Below are 19,191 nucleotides of genomic sequence, written 5' to 3' on the forward strand. Positions count from 1 at the left end.
GGTGGTAAAGACTGTGCATTGGCTTATTATACCACTGAATCTTGGTGATGAGAGAGACATCCTATGATTTCTTCCAATGCAACTTTACCTATTGCTGCCCCTTGTCATAGTGGAACTCTGTGGATATGTCCCCTCTCTGATTCCAACACATAACAGCTTTCTATATCAGATGGTCATATTTTTCAGGATGTTACTCTGGGAATTGCAATTGTCACTGTGTTAATAGCTTATTCTTATTGTCTGAGTTGTGACCAGAAGAGTTCTTCTTTGTTATTGTACAGACTTTCTACACAGTCTCTATTTTTTAAGATTTTTTTCCTAATAATGAATTATTCCCTGGTGTTTTTCCCTATTTAATTCTATAGACTGTCAGGAGGTGGTTTAGTTGCAAGCAAGTACATTATGTATAATGAAAAGTGACCCGAATTAAATGCATGCTTTATGCAAAAAAAAATAACTAAATAGGCCCTAAGTATGTAAGCCTTTGCTCTATTTTTAACTGATAACAGACAGATAGTTTAGAATATCTTACTTATTAATCTTTAATTTCTCATTACATAATTAGCACAAACTCATATAATAGGAATGCATAATTGCTTTCTGTATCAGGAAAAGCTTATTGTCCTTCGGTAGAACAGTGATTAACTTAAATAATCTAAATAAGTTTCTGAAGTGGCAAAATGTATCAACTAAATTATTATTAAGGTATTTAAACAGTCATGTTTAGTGGGTAATGATGATGCTTATCAGTGGTTTTGTCTGTTATTCTAAATGAGTCAGGGAGAAAATTAAATGCATTTCATAGAGGGAGGAATCGTGGAGAAGGCCAGTAGGCTTGTGTGTCTAAAAACTGCACAAAAAACTAGTGACTTTGACAAAAAGATGTGTTAGTTAGAACGCCTTCCATTAATATTTTAGTTAACCATACAGCTATAGTGTGCTTAACTTATTACAGCAACTATACTGTTATTCTTCTAAAACTATAGAGATAGAATATGCTTGAGGTATTATGGGACTATAAAAAGAGTTTGTTTTATTACAGCATATTTAGCTACCAAGTGCTTCATTTAAGAGACAGTGGGTGCATCTATATGTGATACTACATTTGCTGTAGCAATGTGCTGTGGCAATGTAGCTTGTCACTATGGCAACATAGCATCAGCGGGCACAAACCCGCAACATCGCCATAGCTATGAGCTACCTCACTATAACATGTTGCCATGGTGATATAGCTGCTAAAAATAACTGTGCGCTACCAGGATGGCACGTTAATGGCTTTTACTGTGCTGTCATTTAGTACTTCCTAAAGCAAGTACTAAATGATGCCAGTAACAACTGCACCATGGGGGGCATGTTTAAATGTGCCCTGTGTCAACCACTTTTAAAGTAATTATTCTTTTAACTCCTAGTCAATTCAGAGCATTTAAGCACAGTGTGCTTTTTTGATGCAACATCCTAGGAGGTGCTAACTGGACACTAATAAAGACGTAACACTTGTATCAGTGGATTGTGGATGCACCATAAACTGTATTCTAGTACTGTATTTATTTATACTGCTGTAGCAACTAATTTTGGGGGGTTTGTCTTAAATTTGAAATATTCTTGGATTTGGGAAAATACAGTAATAGGATCTATAGTTGTAGTTGTAGCCAGTTTTGGTTTTCCTCCACCCTGTTTATGCATCTCACTGTTAAAAATATTATAGAAGTTTAAAGAGTTTGAAAAGCCTTTCAAGTATTTATGAAACATGATTAGTACTCCTTGCACAGAATCAAGTCTGGATATTTCATTTACTGTAATGGGAGTTAGCGTCACTACAATAATTTCATTAAAAATTCACTTAACACTTAACAGTATGCCATTGGATGGTGAAGAATTTACCAGCAGTATACTAGATATGTTTGCTATATATTAGCCCCACTTAATTTTTCACTAATTTTTTTTCTATATGTGTATATACAACACAACAAGGAATCTAATGCAGGTCTTTCCAGGGTAATCTTAAACATAAAAAGAGAATGTTAAAAATCATTTTGGCTTTCTTGGATAAGTTATTGCAAAATCTATCTAAAATTGATAGACTAGACAATTAAATTACAAAGAATTGTTGAAATATGAGTGATTTTGTGCAGTCTAAGCTAAAATTTAAGGTCAGATCGTCAGTGCGTGAACTGAGTTATCCGCAACAAGAGAAAAGCCATATTTTCCCCATTTGCTTTGAAGTATAACTCCAAGTCATGCATTAAATTAACAATATTATCACAAAAAACAGAGTGCTAATTCTGTCCAATGCTGAAATTTAAAAAATGCTTTTATAGAAGCATAAAACCATACATTAAATGAAAAAAAATATTAACTGAGCTGACATTGTTAAATCAATTTTGATGCTTCAGACAAACCATTTTTACCCGCGGTGATTAGAGGAAGAGCATTCGTTGTCAGCTGAAGGCATAGTAACTCTCATTTTCATTTGCAGAATTTCCATTCTACCAATGTCTATAAAGTTAAGTTGTGATCATCTGGGATCACTTCTTTTGAACCCCCTTTATTTATTTAAATAGCCTGGCTCAATAAATTATTAGGCTTTGTGTAGGTAAAGTGTGGATGGGCTGAAGTGAGGTGAAATCCAACAAACTCAACCCAGAGCCGGTGTGCAGTGCAACTCCCTCCCTCCCCGAGCTTGCCTGCAGAATGACATAGTTGCTACAATTTCTGTTGCATATGCCTGATATGACAGACCTGCTAGAAACAAAGAAATATGGGTTTTCTTTGCTTTATGCGCTTTCCTGGAAAATGGCACATAACTCAAATTCGGATAAAGGGAAACCACTTTACAATGTAACAAATAGGTATACGTTCCAAGACCTCAGCTGTACTCACCCCCTAGTCCCATTTCTACTACTTTTGCAAGACAATTTTGGTACTCGCCAACAGCAGACAGAACACACAAGCACAGGGTGGTAGTGAATGTTACCATAATGGAGATGGCAACTACAGGAGCACGTCACAAACAACAAGCGAGAAGCACAGATTCACACAGGAGACTGTATTTTGGTGCGTGTCACACTCTCAATGCACTGCACACAGCAGCTGACTACAGGCTTCCACCACACCGATCATGTAAGTGTGAATTTACCTTGCATATATCAAATTTTTGGTATAAAAAGGTTCATTGCATATGAGTGAATTCACACATACAGAACCCACGTAAAGTGAGGCAAAACTGTACAACATCACATAGTCCCTCCCCTGTTTTGACCTTGGTTGTGCTTGTCTTAAGCTGTGAGAGATGCCTCTTTACTGTTTTGTGATGTATAAGAAGGTCTTATGTGAGTGAGTTTCATGTGTCTGTTTTTATGGTTTGCAGCCTAGAGTTTGTAGATATGACGAAGAAATATGGAAGGCACTTAAGTAAATTGTAATTGCTTGCTTAGCTCTGCTGGGCACTCACCTCAAGCCATATTTTCAAAACATTCATATTATATGATAATACAGTATAACAGCATGTACTAGCTACAACAGAAAATTCTAAGTTCCATTTCCAAGATCAAGTGCAGAGATTACAGAATTATCTATAGGGCCCTACTGAATTCATGGCAGAAATGGGGTATCTCACAGGTTCCTCTGCACACCCCCTTGCCGCTGATTGGTGGATGGGCCCAGCTTGTGGCTCACTCCTGATCAGTGGGGAAGTGAAAACTGTGGTTCTAAATATGGTGCAATTTTTGCTTTCCATTCCTGATGGGCCAAGGGGCCCTGACCTGACAGTCCCACTGCTTGCTGCTGACCATCAGGGAGGCAAAAATGGTGCTATGTTTAAAACCATAGTTTTTAACCATAGCTTTTAACATATGGGGGAGTCTGCAAGATTAAAGGAGCTGCCACACACCCCACTTTCACCATGAATTTGGTAGGACTCTAATTATGTACTAGAATACATGCCCTTCTACATGAATAAGGTGTCCTAGTTAACCAGATTTAGTTATTAACACACTAATTTTGATTTAAGTAATAGTAGAGGGGAAAAGGTAGCTTTGGGCTTGAGCTAATTTTAAATTTCTTGGGAGGTAAGAGGAGAGAGGGAATGTTGCTAATTTGTTGTACTACTCTACTTTTCAGCACAAAGAAGCTTTCTTCCTCCTCTCTTATACCTGTTTCATTTGTGGGATAGACAGAAAACACTGAGGGCTAGAATACCACAAGGAATATGTGATAAAAGAGAACACAAGAAAACATAATTGAAATGCAAGACTCCAAGGCTCTTACTTTAGAGCTTATTCTTTTTACTTTTGGTAAATTTTATGTTGTGATAGGGTGTGTGAAAGTTGAGAGGTGACAGCTTTATATTGAAGGAGGGAATTGGATTTTTCAGTATCCTTACCCAGTTAACTTTGGAGGTCTACAGCTCATCAAGCAGACAGGAACTTGTCAGTTGATACAGGATCATTAATATTATTCAGAAGTCTTCGCAAAATCTTTTGTAAGTGCCTGATTTTTCCATGGTATTGGGTTCAAGGGCTGAAAGGGGCTTAAAACATACTCAGTGGCATTCAGAACTTTTTATAACTGGGTTTCCTTTTTTCTTAGATGTGACTTTTGCCTTGTAAAGTGGTTTGCTTTATGCTACAGGAATGTGAATTCTTGGCTTAATGTATTCTAAGATAGTATAAATAAATAGTATTGGGTCAGTTAGACAGCTGTTTATTAGTCAATAATACCAATATATAGGAGAGAGGGAGCTTCTGTTAGAGTGGAAATTGGTCATCTTTTGAAGCCCTTATCATGGGTTGGTGGCCTTCAGACACCACAGACAAGAGCTGTCCAACTTGGTATAAGTTGTGGGCCACCCCAGTGTGACAGAGGTGTCTTCCCTGAACATGGGGTCCTGCACTATACTGCACCATAAGCTCACTTGGCATGAGTGGGAGGGCCCCCCTCCACTGTACTTGCATACATGCATGTGGGCCCCCTTCACCTTTTCAGCCATGGGCTCCCCCAGCACCTCAGGTAGCCCCTTCCTGCAACTCCCTGCAGGAAGTTCAAACTAGATTGATTTTTTTTTTTTAAGTGATGAAAATAGTTCCTCTCTCGCATAGTATCACTATGAATAAGGCTCTAATCCATGGTGTGGGAAAACATTATTTATTCTCTCCTCCTCTTTGAGGCATTTGATCCCAGGAGAGTGTATATACTACCAAACTATTGTAGTGTGGGGTGGGTTGTTCCCAAACTGTCCTGTTCACACTTCTAAACTTTGTACAAATACGTCAAATACTAACTGAGTGAGAATGATCTTTGGTCTAGTTGTTAGCCTTTTGTTGGGATATGGAAGATCCAAGTTAAATCCACGTTGTCTCTGATTTATAGAAAAAACTGAAAAGTAGATGTCCTACGTGATAGATGAATGACTTGATCATCAATCTATAGAGTCATCATCACATTTCTTATTTGGTTCAGTAAATAAATTAGTATTTATTCAAAGTGGAGTAGCATCAATAGGACAGATTAAAAGCACACCACCCCCGTAGCATACATCTCTCTTAGATGCCTGGAGATATGGATTAACATCTCTTTTAAGACAGGTGAGAAGTAGGACTCTCATGTTCTGAAAGAATGCTCCAATGCCTGTTCTATTCCATCAAAAGTGTATCAACCCCTTTCTTCTTCAGCGCCCCCACCTCCAAGTGTTTTGTGCCTAAGACTAGCCATCTCGTTCTTTTAACAATTCCCCGAATGGACAAAAAATGGACCTATAAACTAGGTGTTGTTTCTAGTTGTTTTTATATATTGTATTCAGACCAAAATTTTTTTAAATTTCAGTAAGAAAAAGCCAAACAATAATTAGGGCTGTCAAACAATTAAAAAAAATTGATTGCAATTAGTTGTGCAATTTAAAAAATTAATTGCAATTTTAATTGCACAACTAAAAACTCAAAATTATGCATGAAAAAACTCCAAGTTTATGCAAAATTATGTAGGTACCTTGTATGTTTGTGGGAGGTGTGGGAGGGAATTTGTGAAGGTGTGTGGAACTACGAGTGTATGTGTGTGGGGGGGTATACCCTGGCAGGATGTGGGGTACTGTGAGTCAGGAGTGATGGGCAGCTGCAGGGCAGAGATGTGCATGAGCACACACAGACAGAGCAGGTAAGTGTATGTGAGGGGAATAGCTGTGGGGGAAGGGAAGGGGCATGGGGAAGATTGAGGTCCCCATGATAAGGGAAGGAGTTGGGCAGAGGCAGGGGCAGGGACTGGAGTGAATGGGGCCTCAGGAGCTGGAGCGGGTCATGGGGCAGAGCTGCAGGGACTTGGGGGGGTGTTCCTGCTGCTGTGCACACCCCTGAGGCATGGGGGGGGCATGTTCCCCCAGATTTGTGCACAGGGTGGAGGTGGGCTGCTACTGCATGCTGGGTTCTGTGCCCTGCTACTATGATCCCTATGCTGTGCAGGGGGGCTCTGCTATGAGTCCTCAGAGGCCTTGATCACTGTTGCTGTATCCAGTGAGTGCAGGACTTTTTTTTTTTTTTAAAGTGCCAGGACATTGGGGCTGGGTGGGGCAGCCATCGGGAGGTTGGGGGAATGGGTGGGGAGTGGGGCCTCACTTGCTGCTGCCACCTCCCACCACCATCAAAATGCTGCCACCTGTTCGATTCGGAGGAGATTCAGTCCAATTCACCTGCCAAATTTCCAAATCTGAATTGGCCGAATTGAATCGAGACAGTGATCCATATCGCCAAATCAAATCACTGTCCCTCCAAATTGCCTGAATCCTAAGCTGAATTGAATATTTGCTGCTTCACACATGTCCCTTCCATTCCCCCATGTCGCTTCCCTCCGCCACATCCCTTCCTCTTCACAGACTTGCCTGCTGGGTGCTGCTCCACATGTCACTGGGCTGTGTTCCTGGCTGCCTGCAGCTGTCTGTCTGTGTCTGTGTGCACCCCTCCCTGCAGCCACCCAGAGGCAATGTCTGGGCTGCCCCAAGGTCCTCTGCACTGCCACTGCTGCCCTGCGGGACAGCCTGGAGGTGGTAGTGACAGTGACGGAGCAGAGCCTGGCATTAACAAATAGTCAGTATTAATATATTAACATACAGTTTAAACATTTGTTGTGTTTTGTATTGCTGGAGAAGTATAAGGTCATAATTAAGGTATTATGAGCAGATACAGGGAGTATAAAATCACCAGTCTGGGACAGAATATTTGTTTTGATCTGGCAAACAATGAGATATGCCACAGATCTCAAGAGTGGATAAAGAGAGGGTTAGAAGACAAAACATTCCAATTAGGTGATGTTTTGGGAAGAAGCAGTTCAAATTCAACTTTGGTCATGCTGATGGACATCCTTTGCCTAAAACAGTGGTTTTCAATATTTTAGACTAAAGAAACTCTTTGTTAGTCTCAAGGCACCCTTCATGCCAGCTTCTAGCATTCAGTGGGTTTTTTTTCACTATGGAGACATAATAAAACAATTTTTCAGTTTGCAAAGGTCTCAGAAAGACCACAACAGGTTGGAATGTTTCTGACACTATGGATTCCTAGCTTAGATCTCTGGATTTATCATGTAAACATGATAAATCAGTGGATTTATCTCCCACATCACTGCCAAGCACTGTTGACTGACTGACTTTATCGAGTTTTCTTTCATCTGTCAAGATGTTTAAAGACCATTTGGCCATCATGTGTAGGTGTTTGTACACCTAACACCTTGGCATCCTGGTTGAGAATCACTGTCCTAAAAGACAGGCAGGTTCAAGGAGGAAGACTGAGGAAAATGGCTGGATTTCACAAATGGGAAGAGATCCAAGGGTAAAGTACAGCCAATAAGCTGGAGGTTGTGAGTGTGTTTTTATTCTCAGGTAAAGAACAAGTTTGAATTTGTTATTGAGGGAAATCGGGTCATATTTAGAAAAAATATCAATGGAAGGCTGTCATGAATTTCAGTGATTGAGATTATACTCAGAGACTTTCATGGTGGGAAGAGGAAGGGGTGGTCAATGCAATTCCTTCTGAGAATATTGTCACAAAGAGATTCCTACCAAATTTTTTGCTATTTAGTTTTAGAAAATAATATTTAGTTGGAGAGACATAAAACCCAAGGGAAAGTTATACAAAAGGCAACAGAATTCATACACCTCACACCGTAGGAATGAATTTTCAGATTACTCATATCCAGAAGGTGTATGGTTCAGAGTAAACAGAGGTCTGGATTTGCTTATTTTTTCAGATTGAATCATTTAAAACAAAACCCATCCAACATGCTCTATTCATGTTTCATGTAACATAACAATGGGCACTAAACAGAGATTACAAAATCTTGCAGGTATCACGCACAAACTCAATCCACAGGTGGCATTCGTGAAATAAAAGCAACATGACCTCAACCAGCCAGTAAAGCAGAGTAACACAAGGGCTTATTTCCAGCCTCAGCCTCAGGAAATACACTCTTTACCTTCCCTAAAAGCCCTGTTGAATAAATTGCTTTTACGGCTTGACCTGAAGGTCATTAGGCTTTTGTTGTTCCAGTCGAAGGAAGAGAAGCTAATTCTGAAGTCTTGGATCCTTCCTTCTTTCCTTTATGTTAAAAATAAGAAGATCAAGGTCTTCTGCTGTTTACAGTTACTGAAGTGTGTCAGAAAGAGGGCCAGTCCCTTGTAGGCAGGCCCTTAGCTGACATTTAACCTGTTATGTTATTTGAAATCATGATATTATACTGAATACCTTAGACCCCCTATGGAAGCCAGTGGACAGCCAGAGCAAATCTGTGAACACTAGTTTCATGTATTCCAGCAAGAAGCCCTTACTAAGCAAGTAACTTTGCAGTATGCCAGCTTTAGTGTCTGAATGCTTTTAAGGTGTTTTCTCCATGTGGAGTGCATTGTAATCATCTAATCTTAATGAAATATGAAGGCAATTGTGACAGTAGCAAGACCAGCATCCAAAAGAAAAGATTGCACCTTTCTAGTTTAATGGTAGTAAAAGCAGATGCTGGTGATCTCTTAACTAAAATATCACTACTATTTTAGACACACTTGTGAGAAATGATACAGACGCTCAATAAAAAGGGCAATATTCCCTCTATCATCTGCTCTAGCTGAGATGTGTAAAACTTCCCTTCATTTGGGAAAGGGTACCCAAACCAGTCAGAATAGTTTCACTTTTGTGATATGATGCCTGAGAAACCATGGAATTTACTGGAAATCATCAAATGAACTGAAGCGACAAACCTAGCAGACAACATTTATACTGAAATTGCAGATTAAGTCATGAGACTAGTTCATTTTCTGATTGCACATCTGCCAGAAGATGCATACATTCTGGAACAAAAGTCCTTGTTTGCTTGTTTGTTTGTTTTTTCTGTGGACAATGTGCAGCACTCTGTCTCTCCAAAATTGTCTTAGATTTGGAGGAGGCAGGGGTCACTGTTTTGTCATTTTGATATCATTTTGTTCAGCTTTGCATTCAGTGCATTTTTTGTATTCAAATATTTTTTGCATCCAGTATTTTTTTATATTGTTGTAATTCAAATATGTCCCAAAAGAAGAATATGGCATATGTAACAGTACAGCACATGTAAAAATAAATGTGGTAGTATTATACAGTAATAATTCAAATGAACTAGAACAATCCAGCTCTGTAAAGGTGCAATTATCAAATGCAGTTGCATTTTTTATATCATCGATTCCTTAGTATGCATTTGACTCCTCCTAAATAGCAAAGGAAAAACTTCTGGGTAGCAAGAGTGCTTTTGGTTATACTTCTTACCAGCAAAACAACATTACATAAAATATCTGATTATACAGCTTAGTACAATCTCATTTCTTTTGTGATGCAACACATAACAAATTGCTTTAAATACTCTTATGCTAATGCAGTCAAGGTAAATTAGAAGCTGCAAACTGAAAGAGTGCCACTAACAATTTGGCTGGGATTCAGAGGAATGAGCTGCTTTGCCTTTTTTTTTTTTTTTGTACATAATGATACTGGAAATGCTTCTGCTGTGTTCTGCTATGTGCGTAGCTTGGCTTCAAATGCCAGAATGAACTTTTCTATCCATGATGCCAGAATGAACTATTCTATCTAGAAGAAGAGACTCCTTCCCTAAAATGGTAAGGACTCAAAGCAAATTTTGTGAGCTTAATTCATACTGTGTGAATGCCCTAAGCACAGTACTGGTGAAGTTATCGCTAGGAATATGTTTGGGTTATGATGAAACTGGAGGGCACACAGGGAACACTAGTCCACCTGTCCTGGATAGCTGTAACCATACTTGGTCATTTAAAATAGTACTAAACAGGGCCCTCATAGGGTTCTTACAGACTGATATTAAGTTGCTTAGCTATAACTTGTAATAAAGTAGGAAGTCACAATTCACTTGATCTCCAGCAGTGATGAGCATGGGCTACTGCTGCAGTTATTAGAAATTATTTTGCTTACATGTATTGAGATCTTAGGGACAAAGTAGTGATTAAAGTAGCAATGGACAGGTTCCACATTTTATATTTTGTTTGCTGTGAGCTTGGGACTGTATAAGACATGAAAATGCAGACCACTATCTGCATTAAGAGCCTTGAGCCAAGCAGCCAGCAGGTGCCTGATTGCAGCAGCCATTTTAGATTCAGGGCTGCCTATAAAAACAGGGCATTTTGCTGCTGGCAGGCAGGCAGCAATGTTGCCTGGCTGTGAGGCTTCTTGGAACACCCTGGAGGTAAGGGAGGAGCTGTAGGGGATGGACTGGGGGTTCCTGGTCCTGGGTATGACCTAAAACTGCACCCTGCTGGGACTGAGTGGCCTGGTGGGGCTGTCAGTGGCATGGGAGCCCCCAGGAAATGCTAGGCCAGTTACCACCCTGATGAAAGGGGCTTTAACCCCAGCTCCAACAACTGGGTGGGTTAACCCCTAGTAGGGGCCAGAAGGCAGACCTCAGGTGTGAGAATGCAGTTAGAGTGGCAGAGGCCTGACATAGAGTACCCTTGACTGGTCAGGGCAAAGGCCAGGACCAGAACAGTCAAATGGGTCAGGGGCTCACTGTGAGGAATGCCCAGAGCTGCAGGTCTGGGGTTCTGACTGGCCTTGAAGGTGAAGCCAGGGCCTGGGTGGTCAAAGGGCCTGAGAGGGGAAATGGTTCCAGGGAGCCAGGCACCCCAATGAAGACAGGATAGGCTGCCTGAGTGGAGGGATCTTAGGGGGTCCTGATGGGAGGATTCTGAGGCCCAGTGTGGGGCTGGTGAGAGTAACAGCTAGATGTCATCTGTGAGGCATGGACTGCGGTATAGGGGAGGTACAGAGCTGCAGATAGTGCCCCCTGGCATCCAGGCAAGAAACAGGCAGGCTCCTGCTTAATTAGCAGTTTAATTAAATGTCATCAAGGTGTGGCAGGCAAGAAGGCAGGCGGTTGACCCAGAAGCAGGTGGGTGGGGCACAGAAAAGATCAGCCCCAAGAAGGCCCCTTGTTATACCACCCATGTCCAAAGGAGGTTATTTGCATATTTTAAAGCCTTGATCCTTCAAATGATATAGGTACCAATATTTTCCTGCATAGATTATGGTGCAGAATCAGGCATAAACAGCAAATAGAGGCAGGAAAAGGACTTGGAAACAGAACCCAGAAAGGCACCAGTAAGCTTAAATTTGTGTTGATGAGGCAATAGATGCCATGGATATTTAGGGTTTTGTAGTATCCAAAGAAAAAGAAGGTCCTGAAGAGCTATTAGAATGAAGAATGAGGCATGGATTTAACATCCTAGCTTAGCAGGTACTTTCCATCTAAAGAACCTGATGGATGGTGAAGAGATGGGAAGTAGGGATGTATAAAGCTGGCCCTATTCAATTTGGATTCAGCCTGAATCATGGATGGTGATTCAATTAATTGATTTGGATCACTGTTCCTGGTTCTGTTTGTCTGAATCTGAAACTTAAGATTTGATGTTGATTCAGAGAATCAGCGATTTGGACATAGACACAACTTTAAATGTTTTTTCTACATCTCTCGAGGTACCAGCACAACTTGTGAATGCTGTGATGCTGGGGTGCATTGAGTGTCCCATGGGAGTGCTCAGTGGCAAACCTGAAAGTGGGTTGGAGGTACTTCTGGTCCACTTCTTGGTCCATTGGGAAGCGTGCTTGGGACCCCCCCCCCACGCTCCTCCCTGGTTTAGCAATAAGCCATGGGGGGTGGATGCCCCACCCCCAGATCCGGAAGGCACCAGTTACTGAGCTAGGGGATTGTTGGGGAGTCCCCCAGCAAGCTCCCCAGCAGACCCGGAAGTGGACTGGAAGTGCTTCTGGTCCACTTCTGGGTCTGCTGCCAAGCACACTGGGGAGCCCCCCATGCTCCTGTTGGACACTCCATGCACCCCAGCATCACAACATTCATAAGCCGCTTGCTATCTAGAGGTATGTAGAAAGCACATTTAAAGCTGTGTCTATGTCCTAATCTCCAAATCTTTCTGAATCTCTCTGAATCAATTCAGAGGGTTCCAATTCAATTCAGAGAGATTCAAGGTTCCTCTGATTTGATTTGGATTAGAGATTCGGCCAACTGAATCAGGCCAAATTACCACTGAATCAAATCAGGGACCAAAGCTTTGCACAGCCCTAATGGGAAGTGTAGGCAAAAGTATTGTATTTATCAGATCAAGGAACTGGTATAATATTGAGATGCATATCAGACAATTGCAAAAACATTAATGTTTTTCAAGTAGTGCAGGTCTCCCATTGTTTTTCATTTGACTTGTGGAGCCCTAAAGTGTGTATAAGTGTTTTCATAAAAGAGTAGAATGAAATAATAAGGGATATACATGAATTTACCACAGAATGCCAGTGATAGATAACCTGCATTTTGCAGGTATGAAGACAAGTTAACTTTATTTTAACTTATTGGAGTTACTCTGGGTTTGTTATTGTGTAATAATGAAGAATAGAGTTTGGCACACTCTTCACAACATTGTTGGTATAGACCAGAATGAAAACTGAAAACACTTTTCCATGCAGCAGTGATCTAATTACTGACTGTAAGAGGGCATTGCAATGTCCACATGAGTGATGACAGATGTCCAGTGTGGAGCAGGTTGCAGGAGGTTTAGGGTTAGGCATATGGGAGGAGGCAAGAACTATGCTAAAATTGGAGAGAGACACAATGGGAACTTGTAATGATTGAAGAACCTTGAGTAAGAAACGTTTTGCAATGAATCATTGTAAGAATCGATTTCCCACTAAGAAGTGGGGAGGGAGAGTGAGCACTTACATTAATCATATGAAATGTTTTCTCTGAATATTTTTGGCTGAACTTGTCCTCTTTCATTGGCTACCATTATTCTACTGTGGAAAGGTGAAACCAAGTAGGACTGAATGGAGCAGAACCCCTCCCCCCACCGCCATGTTTTGGCCTATGGTAACTCTGCCGAAGGACAATAGAAAGAAAATTAAAAGAAACTGATATGCAAGATGACAGAACGTATTTTTAAGGGTATTGGGCATTGCTCTGCTTAGACTTGTAAAACTTAAGTGACTTAGCTAAGTTCCATTTTTTTTAAAGTGACTTGGGCTTCTAGATGCTTAAACCATGTTTGAAAATGGGACTTAGCTGGCCGTGTCACATAGGCCTTGCAACACTGAGCAGAGCAGTGCCTGATACCTTTGAAAATCTGGCCTAAGCGCTTTAAAATAGCTTTATGACTGAAAATCTCTGTATGATTACTTTAAAACATTTCCAGAAGGGTTCAAATTCATAGCGTTTTGGCTCAGTACCTACTTACTAACTCCAAAAAATGTGTTAGGCTTTGACTCAACTATTTGTCAGTGTTTGCTCAAATGAAGCAGAAGCCTGGGAGTTATGAGCTGGGACTGTATCAGCACTGTATTAATACTATCCAGATTCCAACCTGGGAGGTTTTACTATTAGCTAGCCTTTCTGAGAGTCCAAGCGTTGTATTAGTTGCTGTTGCATGGTTTAACTATGTACAGTGTTCACAAATCCACCTGTCTACTGGAACACATTCCATCAAGTTCTCTATTTTTAAGCTTTAAGCCTTTGAAAATGAAAGGACTGTGCGAAGGGGGGAAATACATTTCCCAGTTTTTAAAAATGAACTAAATCCTATTGTTTTTGCTTCTTGTTCATGTTGCACTGTAGCTCTAAATCATTAAATTAAATTGTATCTTACAAAGCCCTTAATTAAAATATTCATCTCTCTTTCTCTCTCTACAGTATAATGAAGAACTTCACTATGTAGAGCCATGCCTGAATGGAACATTAGTACAAGCAGACAGAGCTAACAAAGAGGTAAGGAATGAAAGTAACAAAAGAAAAGGGACATAAGATTTGATGCATATCTTTGTATTATAATGATCTTTTCTAATAAAAGAAATCCTAGTATTTGAATTAATTAAATAAATTGTTCTCATCCTATTTTAAAAAGGCCTGTTATATGGCTCAATAGGCAAGAAAAAGAAAAGTTCATTTAGTTACCAGTACTTTGATCAAATAGGCTTACTTGAAAAGCTATATAAATCATCTAAAATATTTGGGGGATATTATTAAAGTTTAGTCACTTCTAAGTACATTATTCTGGTTTAAATTGCTCTAAATTATGACTGCCTTACTGTTCCCAAAAGATACACAAAAAGAGATTCCTTTTTGAAGCACAAAAAGTTGTGTTAAAACAAAAATCTTGAAACAAATTAATACAACTGTAGCTCACTATCTAAGACAAATTGCACCTTTACAAGCCAGTATCTCAAAGTAAAAAAAATAGTGCCTTTCATCTAGAAAGTTTTCAAAACAGTGAGCAAACTGTGAGCTCAGTCTTGCAGTCACTTCTTAGGAAAAATTCACATTAACTTCAGTAAAAGATAAGAACTACAGGTTCATCTACACATGCTAATTTTAAAGCACTTTAGCATGATTCAAGGTTCGTTAAGGGCACACGTCTACATGTGCACACCCTTAAATTTGATACCTGCAAAAGCAGGTATCAAATTTAAGGGCGAATAGCTAAAGCACATTAACACACACATAGATGTGTTAAGATGCATTAGGACTGTGTATGGACTGACTTAAGAGTAACTTTAGTCCTACATCACCCACACACACAGTGTTAATATGCTTTAACACGTGCACATGTAGTTGCAAGTCTAAATGGTCTTGATGCACATTCAGCTAATGTGCATTAAGTTTAGGCACACCTAAATGCATGTATACACACGCCCTACATGACTAGACACTGTAGAGGATGCTAATGCCAGGAGAGCTATGCAATAGTCCTTGAGACAGGAAGGTAAAACTAGCTATAACTGATTTCATTGTATGGTGATTTTTGGTATGTATGGTACTCAAAAGGCAGATGACTTTGGAAAACAGTTGGAAGGAATCAGTGGCATACAGTTCTCAATGAGGTTTTTTCCCACAGCAGCCAAGGCTTATGTGGGGTGAGGTAGGGGAAGCACCATTCTGCACGCTCCATTTTTCCCCCACCTCCCAGATGCACTGATTGGTGGGGTGATTGCCCAGTTCCTATGACTGGCAGGGACAGTGCAAAGCTTTTCCTTAGGCAAGTATTCATGTATTTATAAATGTATGTGTCAAATTATCAAATGAAATGTAAGTCAGTACCTAATCCTGTTTCTTTTGCTCCATGTTTTGAGCTTAGATTATGACTATTTTTCTTATTATGACAATTTTGACAGCTGCAAAAATTCCTGAATCCATTTATCATGATTTTCTAAAGAAATTAAACTTTAATATTTTTGTCAAAACATTTAAAAACTGTCTCTTCGGTTTTATAATAAGTGATATTCAATCTTTTACATTTTAGAAGAAAATGAGTTTGCTAAAGGGCAGAATCTGAAATACTAAGTGTAGAACAGCTTTTAAACTGAGAAGATATAAATATGAATTAGTCCTTTTAGTATCTGGAAAAGAGTTTACCAAAATATTACCACCCGTGATAAAATAAGTTCCTGAAACATTAGAAAATACAGTTGTTGATTTATAATTTAGGGAATGGCTAAGTTTTCCAAGTGCCTTTTGTCTGAGTGCCTCAGTTCTGTATGGCCTCTTTTTCAGATGTATTTGAAGCACCTGAAAAAGACTGGATTTTCAGAAAGTGCTGAATCACCACCTTCAGAAAATCTTAACACATTTCACTTTTGACACTCAGACTCACTACTCACATTTGAAATTCTTGGCCTTAAACCATTTAGGCTTAATTTCGGATTTGCTCAGGCCAGTAGTTGGTGTAACCTCATAGAATACATATATTTATACGCATAACTATATAGTGCCATACTAATGGGTATATATTTTCATTAGCACTGTTAACACTACAGTGCTTCAGTTATTTATTGATTTGGTATCAGTGTTGAACATGCATGTTGTTCAGGGTTACCAACCCCAAAATATTTTACTGACAAGCTGCAGACTTTTTACTGGCAACCTTTTTTTATTAACACAAGTTTTTGCTGATACAGTTTTTACATAATGTAAATCTAACCCTTCTGCCAGGCCCTATGGATGGTAGTTGGAAGGGCTGAGCTCAAATGTAGTGGTTTAACAACCATCACAGTAAAAAGTTTGTTTTTAGTTAAAAGTTTGCAGATTATTAGTAAAAAATAAATAAATAAATAAAAAATCCTGGGTTGGGAACCTTGGGCACCATGGTGCAAGGAAGGCTTGGGGTGGGGAAGCCACATAAAGAAGTGCAGCCCCTTTTCAGAGTCTGTGGGCACTGGGTCAGCAGAGAGGGGTGGGGCAGTGACTACCTGCAGAGACCCCTTTGTGATCTAAGGGTACATTGGAGTGAAGGCACCTTTCTCTCCTCTCTTTTGACTCCTGCCCCCCAGCTAGTACTTGCCTCCCCCTCATATGGAGCTTTTGGGGTGCTCTGCTCTGAAAGGGCCCCTTGGAGCTGGCACAGCTGGCTGGGCTGGAGTCCTGGGGTCTGTGAGCAGCTGGCACTGGCTGAATCCACCAGCTTTCTACCTGGGAAAAGGCAGACCAAGGAGGATGGTTGGAGCTCACACCCTGATCTTGGAAGGGTCAAAGCATGGCAGGAAACAACCTCTGTGCTGTATACCAGAATCCACAGATGTGGCTACAGCTTTTGGGGAGTGGGGAGAAAGCCATCATCCGGGCTGTGCAGGCAGCCTTTCAGAACAAGATCCCACCTCCCACCCCCTGTCATGGAGCAGAATGGCAGTGGGGTCCCATGCCAGCTGAGCTGCACTACATACAGTAGGCCTGTATGAAGCAGCTAGTATTCGTTTTGGATTTGGATTCAGCTGATTCAGGGCACAGTGATTCAATTTGGTGATTCGAATCACTATCTTGATTCAATTTAGACAGATCTCATTCAGAGATTTGGCAGTAGCTGAATCTCTCAATCAGCCACACCAGGCCCATTCCTCACCCCTTTCCCAGCCTGGTAATGGCTGCCCTAGCTCCTGGCACTTAGGAAAAAAAAAAAAAAAAGGCCCGAGCTCACCAGGTGCTGCTGGGTAGGGCGTGATCCCTGCTGCCCCCCCACTGCATGGGGGGCTCCCCTGACCCCCCGTTGTTCTGTCAGCCCCCCCATGGGAGCCCCACCCACTTCAGACCTTTAAGAAACCCCCCCCCAGGACTCATCGCTCCGGCCAGTGGGGATCAATCCCTGCACTGTCCTGCATCACATGGGGGGAGGTTTCTGTACAAGCCCCTGAAGCCCCAAGGCTGCTGCAGGAGCAGTGAATTTGGGGCTTTTCTCTGGGTTTTTTTTTTCTTAAAGGGCCAGAGCTGGTCCAGGCAGAGCACCCATGGGGGAGGCTGAGGGGGTAGGGGGACTTGTGGCAGAGCCCCCCCATGCAGTATGGGGCACAGCAGGGATTGACTCCCCCACCCGGCAGCACCCTGTGAGCACTGGGGCTTTTCTTTAAAGTACCAAGCTGGAGCAGGGGGGGACAACAATGGGAGGGCTGGGGGAGCAGGCAGGAGTCAGGGGGGCTGTTGCAGTGGGGGTGTCAGGGTGGCTGCCAGGGGTCCCCCCCATGGGCCCCTTCCCCCCTCCCCCACCCTTAATTCTTACCAACTCTAAGTCCAGGCTGCAGCTCCATGCTGCAGCCACTGGGGATTGCCTGAATCATCAAAGCTCTCAGAATCTTTTCTGAAGATTTGGAGAACTTTGAATCGATTCCGACCCTTAAATTGGTCCCCTGATTTGATTTGGATTTAGAGATTCGGCCACCAAATTGAGCTGAATCTCCTCCAAATTGAATCACCACCTAAAGCTTCACACAGCCCTACTACACAGCAGCCTAAACTTCCTTCCCTATTGTGGGAACCCAGATATGCCCTACCCGACAACAGAGCCCCCACAACACATCTCTCACAGGCAAGTTGCTGGGATCCCATTGCATCCTGACCCAGGGCTCTGGCCCATGCCCAGAGGAGATCCTGTATTAGTGCAGGCAGAAATTGGCACCCACTGGGGACATGGACCACATCTACATCATTCCCCTCTGCTCACACAGTGCCAGATCCATGTCATTCTCCAGTGCCTGCACATGGACCAGCCTTAGCATCATCCTGCCCTCTCTCCCTCCATGACCACACTTCCAGCTTTGCAGCTCTATCTTGGCTTCCCTGCCTCCCTCCTTGTCCTACCTGGCCATCTCTGGTCCATGCACACTTGCATAATTTTGAAGTAAGCACTGAGCAGCTGTTACAGACAGGGGATGTCTGGAACAGAGCAGCAGCACATGAATGAGGTTGGGAAAGAGGCTACAAGGTCTTCTGTGGGTCAGAAACCTTGACAGATGTTCTTAGCAAGATGCCATGCTGTGCTGCTGCTTAGAAACGAAGTGGCACTGCTCTGCTTAGCCTGTCCATCAGCATTTAAATTGAGCCTCATTCTGGTGATAATGGCAGATCTTCAAGCAGGCTCAGTGCCTCTTAATTTTTTAAGGACAGCTCCACTTCTTTATTGACTTCATGAACAAGTGTTTTTAGCCTTATTTAAATGAACTGCACATAAATTTATGGACTATAAGCTACACTGTAAACTTTGTGTTTTCATTACTGATTATGTACAGTATAGAGAATCAGAATATTAAACTGTAGGCACATTCCAGCATTTGGTATATGACAGTGGTATCTAAAGGTATCTAAAGGAACCCACTACCCCTCCCTCTAAACCTAAAATAGAAAAAAAAAAGTACT

At 41.4% G+C, this 19,191-nt stretch overlaps 1 protein-coding gene across 4 annotated transcripts in view; it reads left to right on the forward strand.

The window, feature by feature from the left end:
* The window catches only part of CACNA2D3 (calcium voltage-gated channel auxiliary subunit alpha2delta 3), an 891,165-nt gene that overhangs the window by 407,876 nt on the left and 464,098 nt on the right, over positions 1 to 19,191 (forward strand). For all 4 annotated transcript variants that reach the window (XR_016438419.1, XM_090021142.1, XM_090021141.1 and 1 more), the window contains exon 9: positions 14,209 to 14,283. Coding sequence is in view for 3 of the 4 variants with exons in the window: in XM_090021142.1 (XP_089877268.1) it covers positions 14,209 to 14,283 (75 nt within the window). In the remaining variant the exon portion in view is untranslated. The remainder of the gene's footprint in view (positions 1 to 14,208; positions 14,284 to 19,191) is intronic.

Source organism: Crocodylus siamensis, chromosome 11, assembly GCF_052110815.1.
Source record: "Crocodylus siamensis isolate JL-2025a chromosome 11, ASM5211081v1, whole genome shotgun sequence".
In the NCBI taxonomy this organism is placed as follows: domain Eukaryota; kingdom Metazoa; phylum Chordata; order Crocodylia; family Crocodylidae; genus Crocodylus; species Crocodylus siamensis.